The sequence below is a fragment of the Candoia aspera genome, chromosome 4, assembly GCF_035149785.1.
Source record: "Candoia aspera isolate rCanAsp1 chromosome 4, rCanAsp1.hap2, whole genome shotgun sequence".
Lineage (NCBI taxonomy): Eukaryota > Metazoa > Chordata > Lepidosauria > Squamata > Boidae > Candoia > Candoia aspera.
Genome location: NC_086156.1, coordinates 81,296,359 through 81,309,899, shown reverse-complemented (window position 1 = coordinate 81,309,899; position 13,541 = coordinate 81,296,359). Strand labels below are relative to the sequence as shown.

At 40.1% G+C, this 13,541-nt stretch overlaps 1 protein-coding gene across 2 annotated transcripts in view; it reads right to left on the bottom strand.

Moving 5' to 3' along the window:
* Positions 1-12,812, bottom strand: part of KPNB1 (karyopherin subunit beta 1) — a 43,596-nt gene extending 30,784 nt beyond the window's left edge. The window contains exons 1-5 of one of the 2 annotated variants that reach the window (XM_063300756.1): positions 12,570-12,812; positions 11,150-11,208; positions 6,040-6,222; positions 4,923-5,123; positions 4,025-4,177 (exon numbers count right to left, since the gene is read on the bottom strand). In XM_063300756.1, the coding sequence (XP_063156826.1) occupies positions 4,025-4,177; positions 4,923-5,123; positions 6,040-6,222; positions 11,150-11,208; positions 12,570-12,609 (636 nt within the window). In that variant the 5' untranslated portion in view covers positions 12,610-12,812. The remainder of the gene's footprint in view (positions 1-4,024; positions 4,178-4,922; positions 5,124-6,039; positions 6,223-11,149; positions 11,209-12,569) is intronic. The other variant, XM_063300757.1, reaches the window with a different exon arrangement.
* Positions 12,813-13,541: the final 729 nt, after the last annotated feature.

The following is a 13,541-nucleotide window of genomic DNA, read 5'->3' as shown; positions in this document are numbered from 1 at the left end:
ACATTTGCATGTTTTCGAACTGCTTGGTGTGCAGAAGCTGGGACGAGCAACGGGAGCTCACCCCGCCGCGCGGTTTCGAACCGCCGACCTTCCGATCGACAGCTCAGCGGTTTAACCCGCAGCGCCACCGCATCCCTTATACTTTTTAGCTTCCCCCAAATATATCAATATGCACATGAACATAAAAAGCTTCACTTCTGACTTACACATCTATAGAACATTCCTCCAAGTGCTTGCTGGCAAATTTGAGATAGGCATCAACAATCTTCTTAGTAAACAATGGCTTCCACCTTGCTAGATTTCCATGAATCCCATTTTTACCCAGTACTTTTCAGATGTTGGAGTTATCAATACCAGCTTTAGTCAAGCCAAGTAGCCTGCAGATCCCAAGATTGCGTTCTGGGCTTCTTTGTGACTTGCTGCTCATGGGCAATTTTGACTGGATGGCTACTTTTGGGAAGACTATTGTCCCAAATATTCTTAATTTCAAGATGAAAGTTTTTGACAGCAGATTAATAAAGTCCCAAAGCTTCAGAAATTGTATTATAACATTTTCCAGATTAAACAGATTCAATGACCCTTTTATTGAAACCATCAGACATTCCTTCTGAGCAAGGCATGTGCCAGTAGGATCTGTGTGCTGAAAGTTTTACAGTGATGAAGAAAGCCAGTGTTTTTGAGAAATATGTAAGGTAAGGCTGCCCCAAATGTTTGAAATCTGGCCCTATTTAATCCCTTTAACTGAAATGACTTAAATTAGGCAGGGAGGCACATCTCAGATTGGATTAATTTGTTTATGGAATAAGCTAAACCATACATTGCACTTGGGTTTTATTTGTTCATTCAGGCTCCTTTTATAAATTAGTGAAGCTCTGATAACATTCAGTGACGAAGACACACAACTATTCACAAAATTCTAAAGATAATTTTTCACAGAACTGTAGGTTTTCACTGAAAAATTGCTACACACATTGTTCTGTTTACCACATTTTAATTATTTTTTCCAATCTGTAATCTCAGCCCTTTCATGTACAAAGCCCATTTTAGTTACTAAAAAGATTTCTGCAGCCTGTATGTTGGGAGATTCAGCTCCAGCAGGATAAAAGTTGAAATGACTCTTCTTGGAATCACCCAGTTCATTCACTGGGGTCTGTATTTAATAGAGCGTATGTGTGTGAGTAGAACCAAGCTTATTGAGAGTATCTACAGACAGATGCTTAAGGAACAAAAGGACAAGCCAGGTTTATTGCAGAATTACATACAATAGAATACCTGTATCTTTGCCATTTTGGAAGAAAGAAAATCAGGGGAAAGCAGAGTTGAAGAAAGAGGCAAAGAGAAGACTTTTGGTTGTTATCTCTATTCCTAATGCCTCTAGTTGTCAGCAGGATAAAAGATGCAAAGAACTGATGATGTTGGAGCTGCCTGGTATTCTCTCAACAGAGCAGATGGTGTCCAAATGGTTCTCAGGCTGAATCTGTATTTAACTAACTGTTCCTCACCTTTTCCTCCCCTTAATAGCATCGAGTCAGTGGCCGTTGGGATGGGACTTTGGCTTATTATTTTATTTCCTAGTGCATCATTCATGAATTTTTAGTGCTGCTACCTCTACGTCAGCAACACTTTTGTTGTTTATACTCTCAAACATAATGAGAATTCAGATTAATTACTATAATAGTGTCATGTTAGATAAGCTTCCTTCAGTCTTTAAATTATTTTTTATAGAGAAGGTAAAGTTCATGATTTGTAATATAATTTGGTCTATATGTGCTGTGTTTTCTTTTTCAGGTGGTTTGCCAAATGCAAAAATGTGCACTATGCATGGGCTTTAAGCAGGCATTTCCTCTTGCTATGTTGTTCTTGAGGACAGTCTGTCCAATTAAAAAAACTTTATTGCTCTGTTTCTTAAACTTTGCAGGCAGTTTGCCTAATACATTAAAGATGTGTTACTATGCTACTGAACGCTCAAATGTCAAACGCAAAGTATTCACTATACAATTACATATATTAGGAAAAAGCCTCTAGCCAATAGTCAAAGAAGTATTTTTGCAATTATGCTGTTGATGGCAACCTTGAAATAAAGCCACTGCTTCTGTTTTATTTATAAAAGCACATCAGGCTCTGGCTACAAAAAGTGTGCTTAACTGTTGTTCCATCCTATGATGAAAAACAAAGGAGCAAAGGACTAAACAGGTAACAGGTTTTGTTCCCTACAGCAGAAAATGTAAGATTTCACTGAATAGGAATGTGCACAAACTTATGTTTTGTTTCAAACCAAAAACAAATATTTTGGTTGTTCTGGATTTTGATGAAACAAAATCCAAAGGAATCCCAGAGTGGTTTTATGGGCTGAGTAAGGCTGATGACCATTGCCCTCTCTCTTTCCTCTTCCTCCACACTGTTGATCTGCCTGTCTCAGCTTCCCAGCACTTTCCTTGCCTTGCTTCAGTAACCACGCCTATGCCTCAGCACAGAATATCCCACCATCCCCCCCCCTCCCCAACTGTTCCAGGACTTACCCCACCCCAACTCCAAACCACTTCTGCCTGGAACAATCACATTTCAGTCCTTGCTTGGAAGAAATTTTAAGTGTCCTAAGGAGGGTCGGGTTTGGTTCTGAGCTAGACAAAAATGATTTCATTTTGTATGCAAATCTAATTAATTGTTATTCAAATAAAAACAGTTGCAAAGAAAAAACAGCCAGGCCCAAACTGTAAGCATTCCTTACAAAATCATAACATAACATGAGATGCTATTATCAGTTAAAACATTAACTAAAAGCTATTTATGGAATGTTAAATAGCGTTCAGTATGTGTAACTTTAAAATAGTTTTTAAGCACAGTAAGATTAAACCCTTATTGCCAAAGAAGGTATCCACTATTAGACACAAATTTTACTAAGATCACCAATGTTTCACTAGACATTAGCACAATCAGTATGTAAGACCTACAGTAGGACTTACATTTTGGTATCTTTCTGAAGATAAGCAGATAGAATTTAGAAATGAATACTTAAAAGCAAGACTTTTAATTTACAAATTAGAAATTGACCGCATTACTTAAATCTCATGAGAAGTTTTGCGAATGACCCACTGTTTCCCATAACATTACTGTTATTTTAATTTTAGATAAATTGACAGGACAAATTTTACTTTTTATATGCAAAATGTTTGTGTCTTGCTTTAAAAACAGATCTTAAGAGTGTAACTCCTTCACCAAATAGATGGTAAAGAAATGGTTGTACTCATTTTACATTTGAATACTTTCATCCTTTTTTAAGTAGCAACAAGCCTTTATTAACATTGCTGCCAATTAAAGAAAAAACAAGACGAGTGTGTCATTAGCACTTCAGAGAAAGCACTGAAGCTAGATCCTCATCAAATCATTCTCTTGGTATTCTCACAATGCCCATATTGACTTCTAAGATACTTGCCACATACTGATTCACTATCATGAACTGCTTGCTTATTGGACACTTGTACAAACATTATGGATTTTATTCATAAGGACAATACAGTTGGCTGTAGGTTGAAATCGATCAGAAAAATACTGTGAAGCCAATTGAATAGGTTATGCATATTCTATGGCATGAACTGATCCACTGGCATTATCACATCCCAAGATACAAAAGAACATACATACTTGGTATAAAAAACAAAACTACTTAGGAAGCAAACTGCTGACTCTGTATACCCTAATGTTTAATTCCCTATGTATTAAACTGATCTCCAAACAGGGACATACAAGAAGATAACTTATGCTATCAGAATCCTGTATGTAGCCACAGTGAGTTACTAAAAATTAAAGCACATTTATGTCTTATTATTGTAACTTGAATGAATACAAAAGGAGTAAGTTTTTCAAAGCAAGTTCTAAACACATACAAATCCAAGTCTCAGCAAAAATAGGAGTACATCAGAACTCAGCGTGGTGCATGGTTTCTCATCATAGACCATGGATTTATTATTCCATCCGTTTCCTTTTCAACCCATTTTTTTCTCACAGTCCAGATATGGCCACTTACCTCTTTGTCAAAGTTTGCTTTGGTGAATTCCAAAGAGTTCAAGAGTGCATTAGTAGCTGCTAATTTCACATTATTACTTGGCTCTTCTTTCCTCATGCCCTGTATAATGGCAGTCAAAATCTCATTGGATTTATCCTGAAGCTGTTCTGGATCCTGAAAGAGGAAGAATATTGTAAACTATGCCTGGATTCCCATGAAATGCACAACCAAAAGATAAGCCTAACATGTTACCTAAATTGAGAAGAGAGGCTGTTTATCACCACACCCCTTATTAGTCACTGAGTACTTTACTTTCTGGGGATTTGCATATTATTTGGACACGGAAAAACGAATTCAAGGGCCAACTTGAATTCAGTCCTCTATTCCAGCCTCCAGCTGGAAGAGACAGGTGGCTCGATGTAACCTACCAAAGTGCTGTATACTTTAGAATCTTTGAATCTCTCCCATGGGTAGAAGCACAACTCCTGATGAAATTAATTTGCATTTGTCACAGAGTAGGAACAAATGATAGAAAATTTGGGCAACAAAACTGGTGGCTTATTTTTCTTGTTCCTGCCTGAAGTTGCAAGGCTGAATTTGCTTGGTTTCCTCAAACAACAGTAGGTAGTAATTACACATAGTTTCACTCCAGAAGAAAAAATGCTAGGATCTCCAGTTGGCTTGAAAGATCAAGCCTCTAATACTCAATTTGGAATCAGCTATAATCATGTGAGAAAAATTTAGAACCTGTTAAGGAACAGTATTATTCTGCACTGCTCCCTGACACTGTTAACAAAAACCAGGGAATGAGCCCACCTTAGAGATTTTGATTCAAATTAAGCTACGGAGAACAGGAGGATAGCAAGCACAAGAGGAAAGAACAGCATCATCCGAACAGCGTGTTGAAGGCAACACTTACAATATCCTGACAAATATAGCCAATGGCTTCCAATGTTGATTCTTTCATATGCTCTGTGCTGTGTTGATTTGTAACATTGGCTACTAGCTGAGGAATAAGTTCAGGCCACTGATTCATGGGAATCTCTGCACAGGCGATGCCAGCAACGCACTGTGATGCTGAGCTGGGCCTGTAGGTTTCTGTACCCAAGGTTTGTAAAACCTGTGAAGAAAAGAAGAGAATCATCTTATCAGTAGGCAAGATCACAAAGCTGCAATACTGTTAGCACTAAGCTATGGAGTGTTGTGTCTTAAACTGTACAAGTTTTGAGCAAAAACATAATAATAGACCAGCACACATTACACCATTGCTTCGCGAGCTGCATTTGGTACCGGTCTGCTTCTGGGTGCAATTCAAGGTGTTGGTTATTACCTAAAGCACTTCATGGCATGGGGCCAGGGTACCTGAGGGACCGCCTCTTCCCCGCTACATCGACCCGTCCCACCCAATCATGCAGAAAGGGCATGTTACGGACTGTAAGAGAATTCCCTCTGGTGGGGTCCAGGAGGCGCACATTCTCTGCAGTGGCTCTGGAACATTCTTTCCCCAGAGATAAGACAGATTCCATCTCTTGTGGCCTTCCAAAAACAACTAAAAACCTGGTTCTGCCACCTCGCTTGGGACGGGAGGGGGAGTAATCACCCCTGCAGATGGTTAGCGCCCTAAAATGGCCTCTTATATACATGTGAGTGATATTCCAACTAGTATCATCATCTGGATTTTATACTGTATCTATCTCCAATATTATATTTGAATTTGTATTTATTTATGGTATTTTAATGTTTTTATTCTTGTTATAAACTGCCCAGAGTCCCCCCTTTGGGGGGAAATGGGCAATAGCAAAATTTAATTAATAAATAAATAACACTGAACTGTATCACTCCTGAAATAAGGCATACGTCCTAAGCTTTAGAGGTTGTAAGAGATACTTTTCTCAGCTTGAGAACAAACAGGAAGAGAATAGTAAATTAAAGAAAATGTATTCAAAGATGTAGATTTATTTACTACTGAAAGACATCCATACTAATAAATAAGCAGGACTGGGAAGTAGAACTAGAAATGCTAAGGTTTAACATACATAATTTTTGACTTCCCTGCGAGCATTGGCATCGATTGCAAGCCATCTCTGTTGGTGTTGGGTCTTTACATCAGGATCTTTAGATGTCAGAGAGTTCTTTATCTGCAAACCAGCTGCAACTCTTGCAACTTGGCTGTTTCCTGGGTTTGCCAGCACTCTGGACAGTTCCACAAGGAAAGTAGGCTGGCAGACAAAGAAAGAAGAAATGTCAGTAACTGAAACTAATTACATCTTTCTCTTTTCAGTCAATGCAGAAATATAAATCAATGACAATCTAGATCAAAACATTTTTCAGTTCTGATCCACATGACTCATCCACACATACCACCAGACAACACTAAATTCTTTATAGACTACTTTCGGGTCTCTATTATAGTACTCTCTTCCTCATTTATTTCCTTTGCATAGAATTACATCTCATTTTAAATCAAATGGAAGGTATTCTGCAGTTGTTTTCAAAGATTCAAACTTCAAAGCTAACACAAAACTATAGGAAGTAGGAAGAACTAAGTGCTTAACTGATGGATAGCAACCACAAACACAGGCAACATGGCTTCTTTAAATTCAGTTCTCAAAGGTATTTAAGGATTTTAAAAAATGTATGTAATATCCATCGATTCTATTTTAGTCCATGATCAACACAATATGCAAACCATATCAAATACACAAAGATTCTAATTAGCTATATAAAATTATGAGGTATCACAGAAACCTTTGTTATGGATATGTTGCCTTACTTTAGTGGTAGTATAGTTTATTTACATTATCTGACCAGTCAGATGATATACATACAAATCCAGCAAGAACACAGAAAGAAAAAAAAGCCAAATTACTAAAGAGGGAGAGAAAAATTACATTAACCTGTTAATAGAGTGTACAGGAATTAATTTGAGCTGCACATGTTTTTGTCTTTCAGCTCTAGACTTCAAACCCAGTTATTGCTTATTAACACAGACCAGCAGCAGCACATTTATGAATAGTTTTTATGTGACTAGTTTTAAATATTTGGTGGGTACTCTGCTATGCTGGATAGAACCTGAATACAGACATTCATGGCTAGCAGCAAAATAGGGCTTATGGAATATGCAACACTGGTCCGACTGCTGGACAGAAGGAATAAGATACTTACTTAATCTTTGCTTTGCTGTAAAAGATGGGGGGAAATCATAGGGCTAGAAGTTACTAGCAGTTTTTGCAAAAATGACCTTCTAATAAAGAAATTCAGTATGATCACCAAATGATCCTCCAGTTATTACAACAAACAATCTATGCCACTTTTAGTTAGGATGGCTCTTCAAAAACCTAACCAAATATATCAACACGTGTCCAGGAGCAATTTGCTACTAAAAGCACCAGATATATTTAAAGCCCCTCTTTCCTGAGCTATGCTGGCCATTAAGTAAACTTCACCACCAATGGTTGCAGAAAGGGTAGTGGGGTAAACAGAAAATGTAGAATGTTGTTAAATTTGGATTTTGAGTAAGTTTTATTATCAAAACCAGTTAGGAAGTATAAAGTGTGGAAAAGAACAACATGATTAAACAGTCTCAAAGGCACAAACTATAGTGCTTACGCCACATCCATTAACTTTTGATGGAAGACAGTACAGCAAGATGTAAAAGTTCAGTTTAAAACACTACTGTCTGAAACTTTAATATATTTACGAAATAGAGGATTGCCAGGATTTTTCAAGCTTCTGACTGCCTAATAGGAATCTTGACTTTTTTGAAAAGCAGGAGTTCCATTTCCATATCATAAACTACCTTTGGATGTTTCCTTAGATTCAATAAATTGTTTTCTGGGAATGTTTAACCATTTATGCAGCTTTTTCAATCCCAGCACAGCACTCTTTTCCCAGGGCTCATTCACAAACAGATATAAACTAGTCCCTCAACTCTTTCATTGATTCCAGCCCATCTTATCACTGCTATCAACTTCATATCATTCAGATCACTTTCTTCATACTACCTAATAAAGTCCAGAATATTCTTGCCCTTCTATCCTCCTCCATAGTCAGAACGGCACTAGATTAAAGCTTGGACAAGCAGGCAAGGTACTATGTAGATCATGCAAATTGCAGGACTACTTATTCTGCCTCTTCTTCCTCCACAGGCTGACCAATGAGTAGATGTAAAAAGCATGGGAAAAAGAGAATTTGTATAGAAAAAGATAAAAGTATTTATGTGATAGTTAAGTTAATCAGGATGCATTTTAAAGCTTTATAGTATAGAGGTAGAAGCTTTAATTTTATAATTCCCGCACCTGATTCTTTTTCCTGTCCAATCATAATGTATTTTGTAAATTTTATTATTTTTGAACATGTACATAACTCTGGATTAAGGGACAAGGAATTTAACTGTAATAAATTTTACCTCTTTCTTATAATGGTGACAAGCCAAGAGGGGTAAGCAACTTGTCAAGATCCCCAAACCTTAATTTAGCAGTCTGTTATGCAGAGAGTAAATAAGCGTTACAGCACTTTTTCACAGTTTTATTTCAAAACTGTTCTGCTACCAAGGGACAAAAGTGAGAATTACGCCTTAACATGCCAGAGCACATTTTGAAACTAATATCTGCCAAAGCAATGGGTGAAATGGATGCTTATTCGTTCCCAATTCTTTTCTGCAACCCAAACCCTCATACACGGTTATTCATCTCAAGAGACAGTGTAAAGAAAAACAGGATAAGCATAATATGTGGGACACTTATAGATAAAACTATCAGCATGCCAGTGTTTACTTTACAAAGTATTGTTCTGCAGAAATCTTTACTACTACTGTCCATCTTAAGAACATATAAATTATCAAAGAATCTCTAAGGCCAAGACATGTTATAGTATCAACCAATATTGTTTTTTCTATTTTCTGGTCAAGGTGGATTTTTAATTAAGTCATTTAAAAACATATAACTTTGATCGTATTTTTGCTTTTTAGGCCTCAGAGGAAGAGCTTATTGGCTCTTCTGGCCAGAGATAAGAACTGTTGTCTAGGTCATCTAGAGGGCGTAATTTTGAGGAAAAATGCAGATGCATTGTACAGTTTCTGTTGGAGCTGAACTGTGGAAATCAAATTTCAAATCCCAGTTCACTCACAAAACTCTCTACCTGGCCTAGGCCCATCCACTGTCCCCATTCCAATCTATTTCAAAGAGTTACTATAAAGATAAAATGAGATACTAGGATACATCTTCTAAAAGGAGGACTGAATACAAATGTGATCCCTTTTTCAAAACTGATGCTAGTCCTGTAGGAGTCTATAGATGCTTTGCATCTTTCTGAACATTTGGGGGAGTCTGAGAAATGAGTCTTCAGTGATAACTCACACAGTTCTTCCATTTAAAATGTGAGATATTCAAAGAGAGATGTATTTCACACAGTAAAAATGGACTTCAAATTTGACTAGTAATACATTATCACCAATACACTTTACTGATTTGCAGATTCTCTGATAACAGAATAATCTAACTGTTAAAAGGACAAAGCCTACCCACCATAGAACAGTACGTATAATGTCATATGAAAATATTCCAGAATTTTCACTTAGCTTTTTAGGGAAGGAACAATCATACTATATAAAAATGTTAATGTTAAGGATTATTGCATTAGCAATGCAAGTAATAAGCTGTTCAGCAACAAATTTGTCATTTTTTATTCTTCTGTACTTTTATCACAGATTTACTTACTGCAGTGCAGAAAAAGTGTACCACATCCTTTAAATATATTTTTAAAATATACTTTAAAATATACTTTCAATTTAAGTATCAGTGAAAAAAAAAGGAAGGAAACATGTTCTAAGTACCTATATGAAGTCTAAGATACTAAGACATCTACTGCTCAAGTATGACCTCTGCCAACATTGCCAATGCAACAAAATAAATTTAGATATTTCCTTCAAGATTGTTGAAAACAAGCCTCAAGCAACCCTATAGTCTGAAAGCTCATCTCTAGAACATGCGATCACTTAAAGACCAGCCATTCAACAATTCTCTCTTGTGACAAATGCCATGCAAAAAAAATCATCCACAATAATCTATTTTAATAGGTTGATAACAGTTTTTATTATATTCTATTTTTTTCTAAATATGTGCACATATATTGACTATCTAATCAATTATCAACAGCAAAGGGTCACCATCATCAGCAGTTACACCCTATTTCTATTCTCCTTTAAGATCTTACAATACCTTAATCTTGACTCAGTAAATATAAGTTACCCCACATGACTCCCTCATAAATTCTGGATTAGATTTAATTTATTGTTGAGCACTACACTTTATACTATGTTATTCTGGTCCTTATGCTAGATAGTGAGTTAAATGCTTAGAACTTTCATTTGGCTACTAGTATTGCTCTAAATCAATCCTTTTCAGTATAGGGATGAATGGGTTATTTCACAAATAAAAAAATTGTATTTCAGAGACTGATGCAGGCCACTATGTTTTCAAACCAGGGTTAAAACACATAAATGTTCCTGTACGATTTTAAGAAGGAAAATAAATTATACAGGCAACGCCTGGATAAAAATTATTCAAATCTATGAAAAACACGACAAAAACAGGAGAAGGGGAAATGGACAAAAATGGAACAGCAGGAAAAGAAGTACAGAAAATGGGGAATGGTCCGCAGGCAGAAGAGGAGAATATTTAGACTAGGGAAGGAGGCAGAAAAAACCGAAACCTAGTAGGCCCGGATGTGAGCTCAAAGGCCCGTTCCAGACAACCTCCTGCCGACTGCCTTTAGCTGACTATACACGCCGGCTTCCCCACATGGCCGGCCCCGCAGGCCCAATCTATCCACCTCCCCCACTTTCCCTCCATGCATGCAGCGCGGTAGGTCCAAGCCGCCCTCCCCTTCCTTTTCCCTCCCGCGGGCCCGGCTCGGCTTCACGATTGGATGGCGCGTCTCCCGAGAGCTTTGCCATTGGCTGCTTCATTCTTGCCCCCCCCCCCGCTAAAAGAGAGAGAGAGCGAGAGAAAAGAAAAAGCCTTCGGTTAGGCTGCGCCCCTCTATGGCGGCTCGGCCTGCTCTGATGTGTGTCTTTTTACACAGGGAAAATATCCCGCTTTTGCAAACCCCACCCAAAGTCAGCCGAACTCTTGTGTTTTCCCTTACCAGGTTTTCGATGGCTGCCTGTTCCAGGAACTTCTGAGCCGCTTCAAGCTCGGTGCAGTCTGCAGAAGGCCGGGGGGGAGAAAAATATACCAAGGGGTGTCAGTGGGGACCCCAAAGCTCAGTTTCAGCCGAACAATAACCCCCCGAATCTTCTCGCCTTTTCCAGTATTCACTCGCTCTTCCTGCGGCTTAAATCAGGATACCGATAACTCTCTCCATTCCGAATATGAAGGTTTTCAACCCCCCAACCCCCTCCTCGAGGTACTCGGCGCGACATGGTTCTACTCAAACTTCACTTTCCATCAATCAGACCCACACAGAAGTTTGTGGGGGGAGGTCATGAAGAGAAATACGTTTTGGGGGACTTTGCAGGCATAATCGATGTAGTATGCCACAGTCAATTTCACTCCATTCACGAGGAATAATCTATATACTTTTTAAAGGTTTGGGGGAGAGATGCACTCGACATTTGTCAAAATACCAGCACGTCTCCAGCCCCATTGTCAACACAACTCCCCCAATAAGTTGCCTATCACAGCCACCCCCAGCCCACCGATTTTGGCCTACTCTGGACCTAGATAAATATCGGGCCTCAACAACCACATCGCGGGCGCTGCATTTCATTGCCACCCTACCTTTACCCTCATGGAGGCACTGGTCTTACGGTTGACCCGACGTGAGGCCATCGCCTATTCTCCCGTCAGTCTCCGTCTCCCCATGTAAGCCAGCACATCTGGGAAGCAGCTCTCGGACGAGAAGACTTGCCCCACAGTCATATGCTAAGGAATCTCCACCCCACCCTTATCCCATATGCCACGCAAGGCGACTTCATCCCCACCCACAAGAAGACCCTTTCCTCCCGTATCATGCAGCGAATCCATTAACTTGTGCCCAAAGCTACCTTCTTCCACACACGTGCACCATTACGCTCATCAACTGAGCCAACCAATACAATAAATATAAAAAAAAGGCCGTTTTACGCCGAAGACTACTTCCGTGCCGGCCTAGCTAGGGGATTTTCAATCTCCCCCACCCCACAAATGATAAAATTCACGCTTGCCCCTCCTTTCTTCTTTCCCTCCAAGCATGGGGCCCAAACCAAGCTCTCAGTGGTTCCTTTATCCCCCAGGCCAGAGACGGAGCCTGACTCTTCCAACGGCCCCGAATCCTCAAGGGGAGGACCGCTGCTCCCTCCTTCGCCCCTTCAAACACCTTCTCCCTTGATCATTCATTCCCTCCCTTCCAAACAACGGCTCCGGCTAACGCCTTCCCCAGAGCCACATATGCCCTATGCCTAGATGCCCTTCCCTGCCCCCAACCTCCTCCCGACCTCGGAAAGGGAGATGCTTTCACTCTAGCCATTCCTCCCTCTGCAGCACATCTCTAAGGAAGGAGCCGGTAGGATCTCTTTCCCCTTTACCTGGCGAGACCGTCTTCTCCAAGATAGTAATGAGCTCCATGGTGGCGGCGGCGAGGTGAAGCTAGGAAGGAAAGGAGGAAAGGGAAAGGGAAAGGGAAAAGGAAAGAGAGGACCGGAGTCGGTGATCGCCGCCGCCTCGCCCTCTGCCCGCCCAATCGGCCGGTAGGTCTCTCCCTTCGCGCGCTCTTTACTTCTCCCTCAGCTGCGGGGCGGCCCCACCCCCGGCGGAAGCGACTCGAGTCTCCCCTACAACTTCCCCTCCCCCTCCTCACACAGAACTCCTTGTGGCGGCGGAAGAGGAGGAGGAGGAGGAAGAGAGAGAAAAAGGAAGAGGGGAGGGGAAAAGCGCTCGCGCGCTAAACAAGCTAAAATGAAGTGAGTGCGTCTCAGACGGGGTGGAGGGAAATGAAACACAAAAGAGGGTGCCTCCCCCACTTTCCCACAACCGCCCTGAGGTTCGCTGCCCTGTTTTCTGGCGGGTTAACTGGACAGGCCTGCCAGGCCTTAGTCTGCCTTCAGGCACGTAACGTTCGTGCGTATGCAGCGTGCTCACGCACTCCGATGCCTGCCAAAGCGCATGAAGCACCTCCACCGCTCCTTTTCAACCGGCCAACGCCCGCCTTCCCCTCCTTCCTACGCTGATTGGCCATTGCAGCTCGAACGTCATGAGGCTGACAGGTCGAAAGGAACGCATGGTTTCAAAAACTTTGTATTTAAATGAGATGTGCAGAGTTAATTAAGACAGCAATCCTATGCCCTTATACTGGGAAAGAGATCAATCAAGGTAATAGGAATTTATGTTTGAGTACACAAACAGTGAAACATTTCCTGCTTTTTCCTGGCTCATAGTGAATGAAAACCTTTTACCTTTACGTTTTGTAAATGTGTAATAACGTAACTATTCTACACTGTTTTTTTGTTCATATTACTTTAAAAAGTATCTGACAGTTTGATGTTGGGCTGTATTGCCTT